Source organism: Musca domestica, unplaced genomic scaffold (assembly GCF_030504385.1).
Source record: "Musca domestica strain aabys unplaced genomic scaffold, Musca_domestica.polishedcontigs.V.1.1 39, whole genome shotgun sequence".
In the NCBI taxonomy this organism is placed as follows: Eukaryota; Metazoa; Arthropoda; class Insecta; order Diptera; family Muscidae; genus Musca; species Musca domestica.
The window spans coordinates 3061678-3085214 of record NW_026712326.1 but is presented as its reverse complement, the minus strand read 5'-3'; the positions used below and the strand labels follow the sequence as shown (position 1 = coordinate 3085214).

The 23537-nt window shown below is 36.0% G+C and overlaps 1 protein-coding gene and 1 long non-coding RNA gene across 2 annotated transcripts in view; one reads left to right on the top strand and one right to left on the bottom strand.

Moving 5' to 3' along the window:
* Window positions 1-12701, top strand: part of LOC101896316 (45 kDa calcium-binding protein-like) — a 53798-nt gene extending 41097 nt beyond the window's left edge. Inside the window, exons 2-3 of the mRNA XM_059126531.1 lie at window positions 4891-5575; window positions 12194-12701. Of these exons, the coding sequence (XP_058982514.1) occupies window positions 4891-5575; window positions 12194-12268 (760 nt within the window). The 3' untranslated portion in view covers window positions 12269-12701. The remainder of the gene's footprint in view (window positions 1-4890; window positions 5576-12193) is intronic.
* Window positions 12702-20728: 8027 nt separating this feature from the next.
* LOC131804107 (uncharacterized) lies at window positions 20729-22707 on the bottom strand. The gene is made up of 3 exons (XR_009342898.1): window positions 21774-22707; window positions 20931-21024; window positions 20729-20870 (listed from the first exon to the last, which is right to left on the bottom strand). It is a non-coding gene; the product is annotated as an uncharacterized LOC131804107 (long non-coding RNA).
* Between the last annotated feature and the right edge of the window lie 830 nt (window positions 22708-23537).

The window sequence follows — 23537 nt, the reverse complement described above, 5'->3', positions numbered from 1 at the left end:
CCCATTCCATCGGTGGGTTAACAATTTTAGTAATCATATCAGGAGTCAAAATATATTTAACTAATTGGACATTGGTTGAGGGTATAAATCTGTCGCCAATACCGACTGATACTTATATTTTTATTTTATTTTATTTTTTATACCCTACAACACTATGTTTTGGGGGTATTATAAGTTTGATTGTGCCAAAAATTATGTTATACCTCGAAATATTGGTTTCCCACATAGGAAAGAATATTTGGAACTTCCCAGCTCGCCGATCTGAGTCAATCTATCTATGTATATCCGTCCGTCAGTATGTCCGTCTGTTCATGTTAATTTGTAATCAAGCAACAGGTCGCAATTATGGCCCGATTCCCACGAAATTGAAAATTGAGGTGGGGTTAGGTTCAGAATAGAACCCTATTGTTTTTGGGGTTGAAATGGACCAAAAACAAAAAAATGCTTGAAGCCTACTGTTATGGAGATTTAAATTCAGAGGTTCAAATGGACCATGGAACCTGAAAGAGGCAAGAAGTCGAGCATATTGAATGATTCTTGAATTATACTTAGCTGGATCATGGACCATGGCTTTTTTTTCGAATACATAACAACCCGGCGGAGTGCGTAAATAAGGGTAACATCTGGGCAGGCCTCTATGACATTATTTTAATATCGAACTCTTCCAAAACTAATTTGGACATAAGGGGGCTTCCAACATATTGTAGTGTTGTAGGGTATCACATGGTCGGCCCCGCACGACTATAGCTTTTGGTTACTTGTTATACCCTCCACCATACTATGGAGGCTATATTAACTTTGTCATTCCGTTTGTAACTCCTCGAAATACTCATATCAGACCCAACAAAGTATATATATTCTTGATCAGCGTAAAATTCTAAGTTGATTTAGCGATGTTCGTCTGTCTGTTTTAATCACGCTATCTTTCGAATGAATTGAGATAGATGGCTAAAATTTTGCACACATGTTTATTTTTCCAGTAGGCAGGTTAAGTTTGTAAATGGGCTATGTAGGTCCACGTTTTCATATAGCCCCCATATAACGGTACCTCCCTATATTCGGTATTTTGATGATTTTAGCGACATTATTCACCGGAATTGTTTCAAAAATGGTATTTGAAGTTCGTTATGGGAATTACAGTCTGTGCAGAAAATTGTCTATGCGGATCCACGTCTTCGTACAAGCCCCATATATCAGTACCTCCCTATATTCGGTATTTTGACGATTTTAGGTACAATACCCACCGAAATTGTTTGAGATGTGGTATTTGAAGTTCGTAATGGATGCTACAGCCTGTGACAGAAAATTATCTATGCTGGTCCAGGTCTTCGCACAGCTCCAATTTAACGGCACCTCCCTATGTACGGTATTTTGATGATTTTAGCTACATTATTCACCGTTTATTTCAAGTTTCGAATTTGAATATGGTAATGACTTATGACAAGCAATACCTATGTAGGTCCACGTCGTATAGACCCCAATATAACGGCTATATTCGCAATTTTTAAAACTTTAACAGAATTTTTTAAGGATTTTATTTTTTAAAAATTTCCAAATTCATTGCAAATGGTGGAGGGTATTAAAAGTTCGGCCCGGCCGAACTTACTGCTTTTTAACTTGTTTTTATTTATTTATTTATTTTATGTTTTTTTCTCTTTTTTTTTTTTTTTTTTTTTTGAATCTAACGAATAGGGAATATAAATTCTCCACATAAGGCAAACCTTCAGAAATTTCATATTTTTTTATAAGAAATTATGTTTGGTCTCAGAAATTATGTTTGGTCCCATGACAATATAGATCATGTAAGAAAGCCTTGCAAACTTTTTAAAATTAGATAACGAAGTCTACAAATATCACAAATATTGACTTAAGACTAAGTCTGCTCATTAATGAGATACCACAGCTGTATAAGAGAGTATGTACATGTGTATGTGCATGTACACATGAACACCTGTAGTTCCGACCACACACAACATCACCACCATCACCGCCACCACATACATCCTTACATCCCAAATAATTATAAAGTTCGCAGTAATTTATTGTTTGGCGCTAGCGTCTGATGCTTGTAGCGGCGATGTTGCGGTTAATTATAACTGAGCGCCTCCCTTAACTTTACTCGGGGAGCCAACTAACTTTTAGTCTTTTATCATCCCAACCACATGGCAAAACTTTTCGAATTAAAGATCCGTCCTGTTTTTTTTTTTTTTTTTTTTTGGTTGAGTTTTTAGTTTTTGAGGTTTTTTTTATTTAAGGATAAGGATTTTGTGCGTTGCAAATGATGGGTAATAAGCTGAAGGTTGTTTGGTGTTGAATTTCCGTCGGAGTATATGAAAGCAAACGGGGAGAACATTATCAGGAAACAGAAGTTAATGAATTTTAGTTAAAATATGAAAATAAGAATCTGTGTATTTTTGCCGAAGAATATACTCCCTCGATGCCTGACGTTCGTTGTAGAGGTATCGAAAAAGTTAGTCCATTTTCAAACTAGATTGAAATTTGATAGAAATATAGCGATCGATTGAGCTGGAATGTACTAGATGGTCAAGGAATATAGATTACGCCGTGGAAAACATAAAAATCATTACAAATCCCCCCGAATCTAGCAGATTATGAAAGTAGGAACGTATATCGGTGCTTGGAAAATATGCATCGCAAAGTAACCTGAATAGAGGGGACACTTTTGGGAATCTTCGGATTTAGATTCCTTGAAATCCGTGCATTTTTGGGTTATACAGGGTGGGATGAAAAAACTGCAACCAACTTCAGACTGTTGTTATTTCTAAGCTACTCGTCCGACAGCTGTTAAAATTATTCCAGTGACAACTCATTACATTGTATTAATCGACCGTTCGCTTGTATTAATCGGAGTTCCTTGTGGGTACTTTATCCCTTGGAAGAGAATTATCTATATTGGTCCACGATTTCGTATAGCCCCCATTTAACGGTAACCCCCGATATTCGGTATTTTGATGATTTTAGCCACATTTTTCAACGGAATTGTCTGAAAATCCATACAAGGAGTACCTTGTGGGTATTTTATACCTCGGAAGAGAATTATCTATATAGGTCCACGATATCGGTACCCCCCGATATTCGGTATTTTTATGATTTTAGTTACATTTTTCAACTGAATTGTCTGAAATTGTACACAAGAGGTTCTTTGTGAGCACTTTACCCCCTGACAGAGAGGTTAACGATATCGTATATCCCCCATATAACGGTACCTCCGATATTCGGTATTTTGATGATTTTAGCCATATTTTCCTATGGTATTGTCTGAAAATCCACAAAAGGAGTTTTTTGTGAGCACTTTAACCCCTGAAAGGTAATTGTCTATATAGGTCCACAATATCGTATATCCCCCATTTATCGGCATTAGATATTTTAAAGATTTTAAAAGAATTTTTAATGGATTTTATTTTTTGAAAATTTTCTAATTCGTTCCAAATGGTGGAGGGTATTCAAAGTTCAGCCCGGCAGAACTTACTGCTTTTTACTTGTTTTATCTCACCCTGTATATGGAAGCTATAGCTATGTCTGAACCGATTTTTTCCGAATTCGATCCACTTATTTCTAGACTAAATTCGGTCGAATGTACCCAAACTCAGGACTTTTTGACTGATAATGGCATTTGGTGCACCATTAACCCGTAATCGGTTCAACATATATATGGGACCTACATACAAATCTGATCCGATCTTGATTAAATTTGGCGGAGGTATTTCTGTATATCTGATTCCAAACATCATTCTTGTGGGATATATATCTCGCCCGTAAGGGGCTTAAAGCCCCAAATCGAGAGCAATAACTGTATCTGAATCGATTTTCACTAAATTTGGTGTAATTGCTTCTAGACTGAATTCGGTTGGGTGTGCCAAAAATTCAGGTCTTTTGGACTTATATTGGCCATTTGATGCATAACTAAGCCGAAATCGGTTGAAGATATTTGGGAGCTATATCTAAATCTGAACCGATCTTGATAAAAATTGGCAGAGGTATTTCTGGGCTTTATCTGATACTTACTGATACTGGGAGGGACTTAAACACCAAATCGGATGAAACACATATGGGAGCTGAACCGATTTTCACCAAATTTGCTTCTAGACTTATCTGATTTCACCAATTTCAATAGGGTTTGTCCTTTGGCCAAACAAATATTATTTGCACAATTTCATCTCTATCAGATAATAAATGCGTCCTGCATTTTTTTCACAAGAATATATGGACGGACGGACGGACATGCAGAAATCGGATCAGAATGTGATTTTATGCAGATCATCAAACGGAACTATAGGTCTATCTCGTTTCCTTTAGCCTGTTACAAACAAATGCATAAAGACATAATACCCTGATCACCTTGTTGTGCGGGGTATAAAAAGGAGCAACAAAAACCCCTTTCTAGGCTCGCTTGAGGGTTAAAATCTTTGAATAAAATATTTTTCGTATTTTTATCTGCAATATTGCCCATGACACGCCACATCTAAAAGGCATAGATTCCGAGGAATCTTAATTCCAAAAGTATCTAAACCTGTGGAAGGGGGGGGGGGGGGGGGGGTATTTTGCCCCATCTATTTTGATTACATTTCAATGTAATCTTCAACACTTATATAAACCCTGATTTTTGTTATCGCAAGGGTTTTGGGCATATTTTCCAATTGAATATTTGAAAAAATTATAGCACATGTTGTACCGTTATATTCATAGATGAGGTGACCCCCTGAGACCACAAAAATATCGGATTTCACCTAGATTTTATTCTGAGAAAATATGAAATGTGTTTTTCACTTTTCATGCCCATCAAAGAACATGGTTCGAAGACGTATTATTTTTCACATTCTGAATGATTTTCATTTATTGAATTTTTCAATTTCTCTTTTGTTTTTGCAGAGCCGATCGCAATCACGACAACTTCCTGACCATCAAAGAGTTGGGACAATATATCAACAAGAACATTGTGGATCACATTGATGAAGCCATACAACTGAATCCTCGAGAATTTCGTCGTGTTGACATATCCCCCGCTGATGGTCTGGTAACCTGGGAAGAATATCATCGTTATTTTCTCAAAGAGCATGGCATGACGGAGGCCGATATCGATGAGCACAACGAAATAAAACACACCGCCTTGAATCGTAAGGCTCGAGAAGATATGATGCGTGACAAGGCCCGTTGGTCGGAAGCAGCCCGCACTGATCTCTTCACGCTCACCATTGATGAGTATCTCTCGTTTCGTCATCCCGAATCAAGTATAAGTAATCTCTTGGAGCTTGTCGATGATTTACTAAGGCAATTTGATCAGGATGGTGACGATCAGTTGAGCATAGAAGAGTTTTCGGAGGTGAATGTGGCCGATGATGATGATCTGATACGAAAATCGTTGATATCGAAAACGGTTGTAGAGAGGAGAGAGGAATTTAAGAGAATCATTGATAAGAATCAAGACGGCAAAGCAGATCGTGGAGAGTTGTTGAACTATGTGAATCCCAAGACGCCACGTTATGCCCTGCAGGAAGCGGCAACGCTTTTCAGTTTGTGCGATGAAGATCGTAATGGCAAGCTGACGCTGAAAGAGGTGAGTGAAGGGGTAGGGTGGGAAGGGAGGTAAGGTGTGAAAGTTTTGGCGATTTATGGTAGAGGAGTCAGAATGAGGGATGCTTTTCCGGAAAAGGCTTTCGATATGAAGAGATATATGGGGGTTTGAACTGAAAATGTACGAAAAGTAAAAAAACCAGTACTGGAAGGACATTTCAGAGGTTTGATATGGAAGTGTACAAAATGTACCAAAAGTTTTGAAATATTTGTCTGAGTTTTTGAATGTGGATAAATTGTTGGAAAATCGCACCAAAAGGGTACGAAAAGTACTAAAATGTACTAAATCTATATACATAAGCGAGTAGTGAAATAACTGACTGACTGATTGATCGAGAATCAACGCCCAGATAAAACGACTGAAGCTACAATCCTAAAATTTTGCACGGGGGTCAGTATTGATGCGTAGGCATGTGATAAGGTTGGGTTTTTGGAAATTCGTACTAAAAGGGTACGAGAAGTACTAAAAAACGAAATGAGCTAGAATTTTTGAAATTTGGAATAAGTGTCACTGATAGAGTGTAGAATAGCTGTACCAAAGGGATTTTGGAAATTCGAACTTTAAGGTTACGAAAAATTCTAAAATGGTAAAGTAACGTACTAAATGGTACTATGTTTGGTACAATTTTGCATTGACCATATAGCGCTTAAAATCTGAATTTTGCATTGAGAAACACTGGTGGAGTTCAGGAAAGATGTGCCAAAGGGTTTTTGGAAATTCGAATTTTAAGGTTACGAAAAGTTCTAAAATGGTACAAAATCTTAAAAATGGTACAATTTGGTACTATGTAAACGGATTGAGCTAAAAACTTGAAGTTTGGTATGAGAATCAATCAATCAAGGTTGGAGAGTAAATTTATATCTTTGTAAATGGTTTTGAAAATGTGTACTAAGTGTGTACAAACTGTACTAAATGGTACTAAATTTGGAAACAGTTTGGTTTAGAGTGAACGGGTGAAGCTGAAATTTTGTATTGGGTCCCTGTTGGTGGTAGCTTTGTCATAAAGAAATGCTTTTTGAAATTTGTAATACAAATGCACAAAAAGTACTAAATAGTACTATATTTGGTACAGTTTGGTATTGGGTGAACAGAAAATGCTTAAAATCTCAAATTTGAAATGAGAGTCATTGATAGAGTGCTGGATAGATGTACCAAAGGGATATTTAGAAATTCCAACTTTAGGGTTACGAAAAGTTCTAAAATGCTATTAAACTTCTAAAATTGTACCATTTGGTATTATGTGAAGGGATAGAGATAAAAAGTTGAAATTCGGTATGAGAATCCAGATTGAAAATTAAGTTTAATATATAAAGGTGGTTTAGGAAATATGTACTAAGTGTGCGAACTGTACTAAATAGTACCAAATTTGTAATAGTTAAGTTTAGGATGAACAGATGAATCTCGAATTTTTAAATTTTGTATTCGGTCCCTGTTGGTGGTAGCTTTGTTGCAAAGAATTTCTTTTGGGAATTTGTAATACAATTACACGAAAAGTACTAAATAGTACCATATTTGGTACAATTTGGCATCGGGAGAACAGATAGTACGTAAAATCTCAAATTTGAAATGAGAGTCATTGATAGAGTGCAGGATAGATGTACAAGAGGGAAATTTAGAAATGCCAACTTCAGGGTTACGAAAAGTTCTAAAATGGTACTAAACATCCAAAATTGTACCATTTGGTATTACGTGAAGGGATAGAGATAAAAAAATTGAAATTTAATATGAGAATAAAGATTGAAAATTAAGTTGGATATATGAAGGTGGTTTTGGAAATGTGTACTATGGGTGCAAACTGTACTAAATGGTACTAAATTTGTAACAGTTTGGTTTATGGTGAACAGATGAAGCTAGAATTTTGAAATTTTCTACTGGCATCCCAGTTAATGGTAGGTTTATGATGTAGAGGTATTTTTGGAAATGTGTACTACAACTGCACGAAAAGTACTAAATAGTACTACATTTCGTACAATTCGGTATTGGGTAAACAGATAGTGCTCAAAATCTCAAATTTGAAATGAGAGTCATTGATAGAGTGCAGGATAGATGTACCAAAGAGAAATTTAGAAATGCCAACTTTAGGGTTACGAAAAGTTCTAAAATTGTACTAAATTTCGAGAATGGTACCATTTAGTATTATATGCACGGATAGAGCTAAAAACTTGAAGTTCGGTATGAGAACCAAGGTTAGAAAGCAAGTTTGATATATGAAAGTGGTTTGGGAAATATGTACTAAGTGTGCGAACTGTACTAAATAGTACCAAATTTGTAATAGTTAAGTTTAGGATGAACAGATGAATCTCGAATTTTTAAATTTTGTATTGGGTCCCTGTTGGTGGTAGCTTTATTGCAAAGAAATTCTGTTGGGAATTTGTAATACAATTGCACGAAAAGTACTAAATAGTACCATATTTAGTACAATTTGGTATTGGGTAAACAGATAGTGCTCAAAATCTCAAATTTGAAATGAGAGTCACTGATAGAATGCAGGATAGATGTACCAGAGGGAAATTTAGAAATTCCAACTTTTAGGGTTACGAAAAGTTCTCAAATGGTACTAAACTTATAAAATGGTACCATTTGGTATTATGTGCACGGAAAGAGCTAAAAACTTGAAGTCCGGTATGAAAATCAAGGTTGGAAAGTAAGTTTGATATATCAGGGTGGCTTTGGAAATGTTAACTAAATATGTGCAAACTGTACTAAATGGTACAAAATTTGAAACAGTTTTGGTTTGGGGTGAACCGATGAATCTGGAATTTTGATATTCTGTATTGGGGTCCCAGTTTGCGATAGGTTTGTGATAAAGAGATGCTTTTGGAAATGTGTACTAAATTGTAAGAAAAGTACTAAATATTTCTAAATTTAGTACAATTTGGTGTTGGATAAACAGATAGAGCCTGAAATTTGGTCTTAGGGTCGATGTTCATGTGTAGCCTGGACATATTGAGAGGGCTTCGGAAATGATGGTACACTAAAAGTAGTGAATGGTACTATATTTGGTTCTGGATGTAGCGTTAGAGAAAAAATTCTGAAATTTGATTTATAGATTTCTGATGGTATCTGTGTTTGAGATCTTTCGGTGGCTTGGAAATAAATCTTATATTTGTAAAAAAAAGTACTGAATGGTACTAAATTTAGTATTAGATGAAGGGATATGACTACAGAGTGAGATGAAAAAACTGCAACCAACTTCAGACTGCTGTCATTTCTAAGCAACTCGTCCAACAGCCGCTAAAAGTATTCCAGTGACAGCTCATTATATTGTTTACAAGTGTACAAAAGCATTTTGCTGAAAATTTTCCAGAAAAAAAGTTATTCGTGATGGAATTCAAGCGTGATTTCTTTATATTTGGCTGGAGAACAACAAGTGGCTATCTTTGGTTCCAACTCCAGCATTTAAATGTCAATAAATCTTTTGTGTCTCGTACCATCGTTACCGTGATGCTGGTAGGCCGTAGGCCGACGTCAAGGAAGTGGACGGAAGAAAACAGCAACATCAGCAGAAATGGTTCGAAAAGTAAAGAAGCGACTTGATCGAAACCCGCGTCGCAGTGGGAGAAAAATGGCTCGTGAGTTGAACATATCGCAATATTCCATTCGGCAAATATTGAAAAATGAGCTCGGGGTAAAGCCATTGAAATTCCAAAAAATTGCACGAACTTACACCACAACCGAATGAAAAAAGACTCAAAAGAGCTAAAGAGTTGCATCGCTTGGCCGAACGTGGTGAGCCGAATTTGGTTTTCTTCGATGAGAAAACATTCGTTATTTAGTAGTTTGTAAATAAACAAAATGATCGTGCCATATGACCTTGCCAAAGAGGTCAGCTGAAAATGTGCACCTTCGGTTGGCAACCAGAACTTAAGCGCCGGCCATGGTGATGGTGTGGGCCGCCATAACAGCCGATGATCGCTCTCCGCTCGTATTAATCGACCTTGGCATAAGAATAAATGCAGAATATTATCGCGAAAATATTCTGGAGGGTGTATTAAAGCCTTAGGCTCGCACACATTTTGGCCGCAGACCTTGGACATTTCAACAAGAATCAGCACCATCCCATTCAGTACGCGCCACCCAAGAATGGTTACAAAATGAGGTTCCTCGCTTCATTTCCAGCGAACAATGACCTTCAAAATCTCCGTATACCAATCCGTTAGACTATTGTGTCTGGAGTATTTTGGAAAGCAAAGTTGGCACTAAAAAATACCAAAGTGTCGATCACCTTAAGCAAGCGCTTCGCCGGGAATGGGACAAAATACCGCAGAGCAACATTTGTGCAACGTGTGAGGTTTCATTGGCCGTTTGAAGGCCATTATTCGTGCCAAAGTTGACCAATTTGATAAATTCTAAACTTATTCTAAAATTTGATGCTATTTCCGACATTTTTTTTTATTGCTTTCGGTTAATAAAATTTAAAAAAAAAATTGGTTAAAAAATGTTTTTGTCATAGAAGTTATTTTTAAATAACTTCAGGGGAGAATATTCCAGACAAAAAACAAGGGAACTGATGAGGATTGGTGGCTCTTTCCGAAACCTAGGTATTCCCTGCCTTATCCCCTGGTAAACATTACCATTTTTATAAAAACAACAATAAAGGGATTAAGCCTGACCATTTTGCAACAACAACAAAAATTAAAAATTATGGCGTTTGACTTTGTTGCGGTTTTTCACCTCACCCTATATATGTACACAGTTTGCGAGTTGTACTAAATGTTTGGTTTAGGGGGAACGGATGAAGCTTATTGGTGGTAAGTTTGTGATAAAGAGATAGTTTCGGAAATGTGTACTGTAATTGTACGAAAAGTACTAAGTGATACTATATTTGGTATCGAGTGAAGGAATAGAGCTGAAATCCTGAAATTTATTATTGAGCTCACTGTTGGTGTCTGTGGTTACATGTGGAGGCGGTTTCGGAAATGTGTACTATAACTTTTCGAAAAGTACTAAATAGTACTAAATTTGGTGTTGGGTGAAAGTAAAGGACTGGAATTCTCAAATTTGATATTAAGGTCTCTGTTGGTACTTGGAGTTGAGATATGGAGGTGATTTTTGGAAATGCATACTATAATTGTACGAAAGGTACTAAATAGAAATATATATGGTACAATTTCATGTAGGGTGAACAAATAATACATGAAATCTGAAATTATGTATTAGGGTCGCTGTTCGTGTGTAGCCTGGACATATGAAGGTAGTTTAGGAAATGTATACTAAAATTGTACCAAAAGTACTTTATAGTACTAAATTCGGTATCGAGTGAAAGGATGGATATAAAATTCTAAAATTTGATATTTAGATTACCGATGGCGGTTGTTTAGAAATGCGTTCTATATTTGTACGAAAAGTACTAAATGGTACTAAATTTGGTATTGGATGAAGGGATATGGCTGGAAGCCTTAAATTTGATATTGAGGTCTCTATCGGTATCTGGAATGGAAATGATTACTATAATAGTACTAAAAGTACTGAATGGTACTATATTTGATATTGTGGAAGGAATACGGCTGAAATCCTGAAATTTAATACAGATGCTACCATTGGTGTGTGTGATTGAGATATGGAGGTGGTTTCGGAAATGTGTGCTATATTTGTACGAAAAGTACTAAATGGTACTTATTTTGGTTTTGGGTGAATGGATTGGGCCGGAATCTGGAAATTTGATATTTTGATAACTACTGTTGACTGAGGTTGCAATATGGAGATGAGTTTGGAAATGTATACAATAATTGTACGAAAAGTACAAAGTGGTACTAAATTGGGTATAGGGAGAAATACAAGGGCTGGAATCCTAGAATTTGAAATTGAAGTCTCCGATGGTGTCTGGAATTGAGACATAGATGTGGTTTTGGAAAAGTCTACTATAATTTTACAAAAAGTACTAAATGGTACTAAATTTGGTACTAGGTTAAGGAATATAGAGCAGAAATCCTGAAATTTGATATAGATGACACTGTTAATATCTGTGGTTAAGATATGGAGGTGGTTTTAGAAATGTAGACTAAAATAATTCGAATTATTCGAAATTTAGTACTGAGTAGTACTAAATTGGAGTTGGGTCAAAGGATAGGACTGGAATGCTAAAATTTGAGGTCTTTGTTGGTATCTGCGGCTAAGATATTGAGATGGTTTCGGAAATTTGTACTATAATTGTACGAAAAGTACTAAGCGGTACTAAATTGGGTATAAAGATAAAGTTCTGAAAAAGTACTAAATTGTACTAAATTTTGTTACTTGGTGAATGGATAGGATAGATAATCCTCAAATTTGATATTATGGTCTCTGTTGGTATCTGCAATTGAGATATGGAGGTGCTATTGGAAATTTGTACTATAATTGTACAAAAAGTACTAAGTTACACTTAATTGGGCATTGGCTGAAGGAATAGAGGTAAAATCCTAAAATTGGATATGAATGCTACTGTTGATGTTGGTAATGTATACCATAATTGTACTAAAAGTACAAAATAAGTTTGGTATTGGGTCAAGAAATTGAGCTGGAATTCCGAAATGTTATATAAATGTTTCTGTTAATTTCTAGGGTTAACATATTCTTATAAATACTCTCAATTTAACATTGGTTTTTTTCTCTCTCTTTCAGATCCTCTCGAATGCTGAAATCTTTCTCACCTCCAAAATGATTGATACTGCACAGAGTTTCCATACCGAATTTTGAATTTAATATGCTGTAGATCAAACTATTCTCTCTAGAATACTATTGTTAAAATGTACTACAAAAAGAAACTACTATCTCTCTCTGTGACTCGAACATATCCATTCTGAAGTAATTTGTAGTTTTTTTTTTTTTTTGTTATGAAATAGAAAAATATTATAAAATTGGAAGGTCAGTGGAGGAGGCTACATAGAAAATTTTAAGGAAATTTCATTGCGAAGAATGAGAGCTTTAAATTTGCTAAATTCAACAATTCGCTATCCTTAAAAATCCATACTGAAAGATGCATACGATAAATGTCCTTGCCATTGACCTCCCATCATTAAATTGTCTTACACTTGTAATTTATATTCATTGTAAATATATTTAAAAAAATATATATTATAAAATTTATATATTTTTTTAACATTCTGTCTTTGTTAAGTTTGCTTTTTTTTTAGAAATAATTTTTCTCGAAAACCCATTCTTTGGACCTTTAAACAAAATTTACAAAATTAGACAATTATAGTAGTGATGAATGCAAATAATAAAAAATATTAATAAAAAAATATTGTGAAATTTTAATAGTGATATTATTTTTAAGTTGTTTTTCAAAAAAAAATGAAAAAAATAAATAATTCAAACACACAAAACGGAACAATAGAAATATAAAAACAAAACACAATACTCTTTTTTAATAAAAACGCAAGAAAATATATATAAATTGTAGTTAAGTGTATTTGTATAAAACGATATAAAGAAATAAATAAAATTTCATACATTTATGCAAAAAATAAAATAAATAATGAAAAAAAATTAATGAATTATTAAATTAGAGAAACGTGGGAGGAATATCGACCTGAAATCTTAGTACTATTCCCAAAGAAAAATATGCAAAAATTAGTCTCATAAAATTTAAAAATAGTCCCGAATGACGACACGTCCAAAATCTATGGCATGTATATAGGTTTTGGTAAGCAAGAGCTGAGATAAGGAATGTTTACTGAAATGCTGTTTTTTTATGCTAGGCTGCATTTTTATTCCCCTTAGCCATATGGCTAGAGAGGGTATATATAGAACAGTGTGGCTTGTTTGTTCGGGATACCGTAGTATTTTGTTGTTGCAAAATGGTCTGGCTTTATCCCTTTATTGTTGTTTTTATAACAACAACGTTTGTTTATTAGTGGAGAACGATGGTAATGTTTACCAGGGGGTAAGGCAGGGTATATATCATTTGATAGGGGCAAAACGTGCCTAGTCGAAATAACGGTTTTAGACCCTAGGTCTCTTTGGACCAAATCCGTTTCAGAACATTTGGAGTCGATCTAGCGATGTTCGTCCGCCCGTCCGTCTGTCTCCCTGGGTGGCTGGTGCGCACGTTAACTCTCGAAGAGAGTATCCGATTTGGTCCAAACTTGGTACATCGTAATATTTTTGTCAAACATAGATCGAGTTCGGAGATGGGCAATATCGGTCAACTCCTTCTGGTACCTCTCCCACAAAAGGTCAAATTTTTCCATAAAAATATTTTTTGCACATAAAGAGAAAGGATAATCTGGGTTTGCCAATCCTAATATTTGCATCAGTGCTAGGTCAAGTGCAAAAATGGACATTATCGGTCCACTCCCTCAAATACCAATCCTAATATTTGCGTCAGTTCTAGGTCAGGTGCGAAAATGGACATTATCGGTCCACTCCCTCAAATACCTCCCCAGAAAGTGTCAACATTTTGAATAATTACAACTCTTATAGAATGTCAGGTAAGAGTTCGATTGTCTTCACATTTTACACATTTATATTAACCTAAGGTCTAGTGTTAAGATGGAATATATTGGTCCACTCCTTCTGGTACCTCCCCCACAAAAGGTCGAAATTTTCAATAAATATATTTTTTGCACATAAAGAGAAACGATAATCCGATTTTGCTCCAACTTTGCAAATACTAATATTTGCGTCAGTTCTAGGTCAGGTGCGAAAAATGGACATTATCGGTCCACTCCCTCAAATACCTCCCCAGAAAGTGTCAAAATTTTAAATTTAATTACATCTCTTATGGAATGTGAGGTAAGAGTCCGATTGTCTTCACATTTCACACATCTCACTATTTATATTAACCTAAGGTATAGTGTTAAGATGGAATATATTGGTCCAAACCTTCTTGTACCTCCCCTACAAAAGGTCTAAATTTTCAAAAAATATATTTTCTGCACAGAAAGAGAAACGATAATCCGATTTTGCTCCAACTTTGTAAATCCTAATATTTGCGTCAGTTCTAGGTCAGGTGCGAAAATGGACATTATCGGTCCACTCAATCAAGTTCCTTCTCCACAAAGGGTCAAAATTTGGAATAATTATAACTCTTATAAAATGTGATATACATATACAGGGTTGCCCATATTCGACGGACCCATGACTCTTTGGGCCCATTCCAATCGACGAGGCTTGTCCGCAGGCAACATTCTTTGCGTCAAGGAACAAATGCAAATCAATGCAAATAATCCGTTGTAAAGTGGACCGAGCCATGCCCAACTGCTGAGAACGGCGTTTTTGGGAACCTCTCGGCCGATCGCCTTGGTCGACTTTTATATGGCCTCCTCGGATTAGAAAGAGCCTTACCAGTCGAAAATTTTTCGTATAAACGCTTAATGGTGTTCTTAAAAGGCGCACTTCTCACATTTTTTAATGTTTTAAAAGAACGTTGAGTTTTCACAATTGACTTCTTCTGTTGAATGTAAATTTCAGAGCGCTCGCGTGGCGCGTATTGGTTCATGGTAAAAATCTGCTTGGACTGACGCTTCAAACGCGGTATGTCATTAAGCGATGTGACATCTCTGTCAAAAGTTATGGCGTTGCCAGATGAGGCCGTCGAATATATATATACAACCCTGTATATGAGTCCGATTGTCTTCAAATTACACCCATCCCAATATTTTTATTAACCCAAGGTCTGGTGATAAGATGAAATATGTTGGTCCATTTCTTCTGGTACCTTTCCCACAACGGGTCAGAATTTTGAATACCCATGAAGATTATAAAACGCGAAATTAACATCTGATTCCATTCAGACTTGGTACATCTCAATATTTCCATCAACTCAAGATCTGTTATAAAGATGGTACAGATCGGACTATTCTTTCTGGTACCTCCCACACAAATGGTCAAAGTTTTGAATAACCAAAACAATCATAAAATACGAAATAAGCATCCGGTTCTCTTCATATTTCACACATCCCATTATTTTTACTAATTCAATATCTAAGTCAAGAAACGCAAAATTAGCATCAAATACCTTTCAAACTCGGTGTATCTCAATATTACTATCAACACAAGATCTGGTGTGAAGATGGAATATATCGGTTTACTCCTTCTGATACCTCACCACAAAGGTTAACATTTTGAATAACCGAAACGCTCATAAAATGTGAAATTCTTCGCATTCAAATTTCACACATCTCAATATTTCTACCCATACAAGATCTGTTGTGACGATGGTAGATATCGGACCACTCCCCCACAAAGGGATCAGAACTTTAAATGACAAAATGCTCATAAAATGTTAAATAAACCTCCGATTCTCTTCAAGATACACATATCCCAATATTGGGGATCTTGATAAAATCTCTTTCTGAGTCGATTTATGCATTATGCAATTTCCAAACAATATTTGTTTGACCAAAGGAAGAACCCTATTGAAATTAGTAAGAAACGGTTAAAATTTAGATATAACTCCCTCGTATATCTGCAACCGATTGTGTGTTATTTGTGCACCAAATGGCCAATATCAGTCCAAATAACATGAATTTCGACACATCTGACCGAATTCAGTATAGAAGCAAGTACATTTAATTTGGTAAAAATCGGTTCAGATATAACTATAGCTCTCATACACATGGTGAGATAAAAAAAACAGCAACAAAGTCAAACGCATTAATTTTTTATTTTTTTTTTTTTAATTTAATTGATTGAAAGCAAAAAATGTCGGAATAAGTTTAGATTTGTTCAAATTGGTCACCTTAGGCACGAATTATGGCCTTCAAACGGTCAATGAAATCGTCACACGCTGCCCGAATGTTGCTTTGCTGCATTTTGGCTCATTCCAGGCGAAGCGCTTGTTTGAGGTGATCGACACTTTGGTATTTTTTAGTTCCAACCTTGCTTTCCAAAATACTCCAGACACAATAGTCCAACGGATTGGTATCCGGAGATTTTGGTGGCCTTGAAATGAAGCGAGGAACCTCATTTTGTAACCATTCTTGGGTGGCGCGTGCTGAGTGCGATGGTGCTGAGTTCTATTAGAATATTTTCGCGATAATTTTCGGCATTTATTTTTATGCCACGGTCGAAAAATACGAGCGGAGAGCGACCATCGGTTGTTATGGCGGCCCACACCATCAGCATGGTCGGCGCTTTTGTTCTGGGGGCCAACCGAAAGTGCACATTTTCAGCTGAAAACCACTGGACATCGAATGTTTTCTCATCGGAGAAAACCAAATTCGGCAGTTCACCACTTTCGGCCAAGCGAAGCAACTCTTTAGCTCGTTTGAGTCTATTTTTTTTTCTGAAGCGGTGTAAGTTCTTGCACTTTTTGGACGAATGGAATATTGCGATATTCAAATTTGTGTAGAATGTTGAAATGTGCGTGAGGTACCAAATAAAATCGACCGAAGCATTACATTTTCATACTTCATCTATTACAGATAAAAATATTACAAGAAAGTCGAACATTTATATCCAATTTTTGGCGAAATCAGAAATTCCATATTCATCTCAGGTTTCTAGTTGAGAGAAATATTTAATTGTAAAGAATCGCTGACTTGTTTTGCAAGTTATGGAAGATATAAGTTGTTAAAATTGTGACGCTTTGTGAGGGAGGTACCAGATATCAAATTATCTATCACCTTCAAACCAGATCTGAAGTTATCAAAAGTACTGGGATGTGTGAAATTTGAAGAGAATCGGATGGATGATTTCGCATTTTATAAGAGATATAATTATTTAAAATTTTGATCCTTTGGTACGAGAAGGAGTGATGCGACATAATACAGCTCCACACCGGATATTGGGTTGAGTAAAATACTGAGGAGTGCTAAGTTTAATATTAATCAGATGCTCATTTGGGGTTTTAGGAGCTTCAGGATTATTCGAAATGTTGACCGCTTCGTATGGAGGGTACCAGAAGGATATGTCACATCTTCACGCAAGTTGTTGACCTTGCGTCAGTAAATGTATAGGAATTTATAGCAATGTATGAAATTTGAAAAGAATCAGATCCTTATTTCGCATTTTATGGGAGCTATAATTATTCAAAATATTGAACAGTTGTGGGGAAGTTCCAGAAGGTGTGGTCGATTTATCCCATCTTCACACCTGATCTTATGTTGATAGAAATATCCAGAAATAATCCATTTATGTCCATTTTCGAACTTGAAACAGCACTGACCGTATACCGAGTAGATCGACATTACCCATCTCCGAACTCGATCTAAATTTGACAATAATATTACGATGCACCAATCTAATACTTCCTTCTAGAGTTATTGTGCGCGCCCGCAAGACAGACTGACAGACAGACGGAGGGACCCCCTAGATCGATTCTAAATATCCTGAAACGGTTTTGGTCCAAAGGAACCTAAGGTCTAAAATCGTTTTTCGATGAGACACGTTTTGGCCATATCAAATGATATGTACCCTTTTCATACCCTTCACCATTCTATGGAGGGTATATTAGCTTTGTTATTCCATTATTTACCGGAATTATTTCAAATTTCGTATTTGAAGTTCGTAATGGGTACTACAGCCTAAGACAAAAAACTGTCCGTGCAGGTCCACGTCTTCGTATAGTCCACATAACGGTACCTCCCGATATTCAGTATTTTGATGATTTCAGCGACATTATTTACCGGATGTATTTCAAATTTCGTATTTCAAGATCGTAATGGGCACTACAGGCTATGACAAAAATTTTCATATGCAGGTCCAAGTCTTCTTATAGCCCCCATATAACCGTACCTCCAGATATTCGATATTTTCATGATTTCAGCGACATTATTCATTGGAACTGTTTCAAATTTCGTATTTTAAGTTCGTAATGGGCACTACAGGTCAACGTCTTCGTATAGTCCCCATATAATGGTTTGTTAGATTTCGTTTTTTTTTTTTAATTTTTCAAGTTCCTTCCAAATGATGGAGGGTATTAAAAGTTCGGCCCGGTCGAACTTGGCTGCTCTTTTACTTGTAAGTTATATAGTTGAATAAAAAGATCGACAAAAACTTAATTTAGAAAAAAAAATATAATTCCACTTTCACTGGCGTAATATCGATCGACCGAGTATCGACTTATTTGTTGAGGGTAAAAATCGAAAAGCTTAGGTTTTTGCTCTCAGCTGCCCGTCTCTTTCTTTCCTTGCTGGTTTCCTAATCAGTTTCATGCATTGGGTAAGTTTGCTAAAAAGTAGGCCTCATTGTGATGTTGACTAGAGATTGCCTCTATTGTTCTAGGCATTATCTCATCCCAGAATCCCAAATTTTGAGGTACCTTATGGCTCCCCCATTTTCAAGTTAAATTGTATGCTTTTTGCAAAATCCTGAGTATTTGCAAATATATCTAAATTATTTTCAAATCTCACATGTTATCAAAATACACCTGCTAATAATAATGTCATGTTTTCGAATGTGTCCAATCGAAATTCCCATCAATTCCGATCAGGAGTCAAGTAACAAGTTGTCCATTAATTATGTTTTCCCAGAAAATATCCTTTTAGCAAAAATCCATCAGAGATTCAACATTGATCGGACAAACATTTCATTAGATTGGCATATTTTTGAGATTAATTAATATTGGATACACAAGGTGCACGTGTTCACACACACACACACCCACACACACACATGCAACCAATACACATATATCGACATATTATAAACAAACGATAATTTCACTCAAGCGTCAAAGATTCTACAATGAAATGCATCATGACTCCCCAGTTCTCCCTCTATATCATCCGACACAAGGCATGCAATCCATATCGAACTTATCCGACTTGTCAGCTATAAATGAATGAGCGAATGAATGAACGAACGAATGAAAGAATGCATGAATGTGAGGCTCAAAAGCATTTGCTGTCAATCTGGTGAAATGGAATTAATATCACAGAAAGCACAGAGGGTGGGTGACAGAGAAGAGAGGTGAGGTGAGGGAGAGGAAGAGAGAGGAGAACATGAGAGTTTGGTTTTCAATTTTGTACACATTTCCAAATACCAATCCAATTGCATTTGTCATTTGGGTAGACACAACCAACCAACCAACCACCTCCTCTCCCTCCGCTTTGGCTTCCGCTTTATTCGAAATACAAATGTATGCATATCCTGATAAACAGACACACACACACACTCACACATCAACACACTGACACAAAACTTTTAATGTTACATTTCCTGATTTCTATGCAAACATCCGCTGGCACATAATATTTGAACATTTGCAGTTCCATGGCAGATTGATGGACGCCAACAATGCATCCAAAAACAAAAGATAACTGTAGGTGGGGATAGGACGTGTATCCATAATCATTATCAAGGATAAACACAATTTGTCGTTGGCATTCAAGCGGATAATAATATTTTGGAGGTCGTATTCGATTTGTAAACAAAATCAATGGCGAAGGTCGTCGGAACAAAGCGAAAGGCTTTTGCGATATTAGATATTGTTATGTATGTGACAATCTGCGAAAGGATCGAGCCAGAGGCGAATGATTCAAACTTGTTATGGGATGATATTGTTCAGTGTAGTCCTATCTCATCGGATCTTGACTCTAGTGGCTCATGACATATATATGGAATAATAGCTAACAATAACCTGGTGTTATTGGAGTGAATCATGAACTTTTCCCTTGTTTCCTAGATAATAACTTTGTTGCGGGTGGCCCATGAAAATATTTTCTGTTTTGGTTTATAAAAAATTAATTACCAGCAGCAAGTCCCCGTCCATTGCTGCCGGCAAGTAGAAAGGGAACCGGATACGCGAGGTGGCCGGCTCATATGCAAAATCCCAGCGTTGCCACATGTAATTATGCTTGAGTAGGGAAATACAACTCTGGAGTGGAGAATAGTAGGGATACGTAGGTGCGTTTAAAGAATAATATGATAAAAAAGGAAAAATCCGGGAAAATTTGAGAAAAGAGGGAAAATCAGCTTGCTTTTCGTCCCTATAAAAAGGCAGAGCGGGGAAAATGTCGTTAAAGTCGTTTTGTTGTCTGTTGTGAAGGAGTACCATTGTTTCAGCCGCAAAGTTAAAATTATAATTGTTTTAAGTAATACAAATTGTGGTTGTTTTATTGTGTTCAGTGGTGTTTTAATATATGTGTTCGTGCGAAATAACTATAAGTAAGTTAAATGCAAATTATGTTATAATGTGTATTGTGTTAAAATCTGTATTGTGTTCAGGGATCGCGCCAACGTTAACCCTGTTCTGGAAATATTGGCCCCTCCAGATATCTTCCTGGAGGTGGTCAGCAATTTTGGTGGTCAATCCATATTTTTGGAAAAAAATCGGCCCGAAACCAGCAGCCAAACTTGTATGTTGAAAATTGATCCCGTGCGTGTCTGATTGCCTTGTGATGTCTGTTGTCTAAAAAGGAGAAGAAAGTTGATAAGTACCGGCGATATAAGGTAACATTTCTATACATACCATAAGAGCCGTGATTCTCCATTAAAATTAGCATTTGCCTCCAATGGCACGAAAATAGCGCCAAACGCCCTCATGAAGCGCTAGTTGAAGACATCTAAAAATTAACAAAAAAAAGGCATTACTTTAATATATTTTGAAAATAACAAAAGAATAAAACACAACAAAAATTAAACAACAGCGACGAACAGATTGAATCAAATTGTATCTATGTTTTAAATTTAGTATAAGTGTGAACGTCCCTAATTTATAAGTTAGTACATAAGCTTTATTTATCGATTTGTGAGGATTTTTAACACCTAGGAAGAAAACGTGAGTGTAGGGTTACCCCAGTTAAGTAGGACTAATTAAATGTTTGTGTGGACTGTATGGTAATGTCCATTAAAAATTACTAAGAGAGCTCTTTTAGGGAATTTATAAGATTTAGTTTATCGGCCAGATTTGGGCCGTTAGTCCTAACATTATTTGGTGGTTGCCTGAGCAATGACCCACAATAATTGGAGGTGTTAGGAATTTGTGAAAATTTTTGTTTTGTGTAAATTTAATCGTTAGAATTAAGACAGATATGAGAATAAATTGTTTTTATGTGTGATTGATGTTTTGTAATATGAACTATTAAGTGTTTCTTTGTGAGAGAGGGACCTAGTCTGTATGTAACTGAGTGGTAGGTGTTAGTGGATTTTGGGGCCCTTTAAATTACTACTTATTTATACAGGATCAAAGGGTCAAGGACGGGCGGGCAAAGTGTGGGAACTAAAACACCAAGTTCCCTTGTCATGGTCGTACGTAGTGTTTGTCGTTTTCTTTGGTTGTTTTATTTGTTTTTTTTTTTTTTGTTTCAAGTACCTCCCTTTTTGATTGTTTGACCCCTAGGGCTGATGGTGGAAGGGTTGAGAACCCCCCTGACGTAAATATGCCTCGCCTGAGCCTGTCGAAATCCCACCATTTACCGCTTCGAGCGGCACGTAACAATATGGCGTCTAAGTTAGGCGGTCCATAAAAACATAACGCCCAGCTCCATCAGGTGGTACATAACAATATGGCGCCCAACAGAAAAATTATTGTCCTGCGTACAAAATTTTTTAGTGCAATAACAGCGTGCCTAAACATTATTGTGGCAAGGACATTTTAAATTTATTTGGTGCAATAAAACCTCAGCACAAAGCAATAAACCATAGGGACCAATAGAATATAGCTATATATCGCGTTTTCTAAGTGCTAACGAATATTGTATCCACTTGTTTTTTGTAAATTTGTGTTAACTGTGCAATATTTAGTTTAGACAATTAGAAAATTAGGATATATGGTTCCATAAGTTAGGGTCTAGTGCAATAGCTCTTGTTCGTTAATTGTAACAAAGAATGTATTGTGTTAATGACCTGTGTTTTTATGTTGTCGTTATTTATTTTTATTAGAATAGTTACAATAGAATAAGGTTAACATTTAGGGGAAAAGTGCAATATCTGCAGTGACGATAATTGTCACGGACTGTATTGCATAATAAGTACTCTTTACATGTTGTCTTTTTTCGTCAAATTTGAAGAAAAATGCCGTGGTGTTACCCTGTTATATTCGTGTTAAATAAATATTTGTTTAAGTTCAGTCTGCCAGTACGCCATGACAACCTTTTTAGGACACTTAAGTTAAAGTATTGTTTGATTTCAAAGCAATTATAGCCACACACCATATCCATCAGTTACTGAAAATACACACTAGGCCTTCTCATATGTGTCATTTGTGTTTTATCTGTAACCCAGTTTTGTTTTAAATAACCATCTTAAATTTGTGTCTATTTTATTATTAATTTATAATAGTTTTAAAAATTTTAGTTAAATTTATATTTTTGTGTATTTTGTAATTGTGTATTTATTGTTTGTCTAACTTGTAGTTTTAATTTATGTAGTAGATACTAATAATTATTAAGTGTTAAAAAAAATCCACAACTATTTACTTATAATCATATATTTTAATTGAAAAAACCGTCGATCCAAATAAATTCAGGGCTGATGGTGGAAGGGTTGAGAACCCCCCCTGACGTAAATATGCCTCGCCTGAGCCTGTCGAAATCCCACCATTTACCGCTTCGAGCGGCACGTAACAATATGGCGTCTAAGTTAGGCGGTCCATAAAAACATAACGCCCAGGTCCATCAGGCGGTACATAACAACTTCATGGAAATAGCGCTGCCAGAACAGGTCAATAGTTCTTTTTTATACCCTCCACCATAGTATGGAGGGTATATTAAGTTTGTCATCCCGTTTGTAACATCTCGAAATACACATTTTAGACCCCACAAAGTATATATATATTCTTGATCAGCATAAAATTCTGTGTCGATTTAGCGATGTCCGTCCGTCTGTGGAAATCACTCCAGCTTCCGAACGAATTGAAGTAAATTGATAAAATTTCACTCAAATGTATTTAATGTCTGCAGGACTTTTGGCATTGAAAATGAGCCATGTAGGTCCACGTTTTAGTATTGCTCCCATATAACGGTAACTTCCGATATTTTGTATTTTGATGATTTTAGCGACATTATTCACCGGAATTGTTTAAAATTTTGTATTTGAAGTTCGAAATAAATGATACAGCTTAAGACAGGAGATTGTC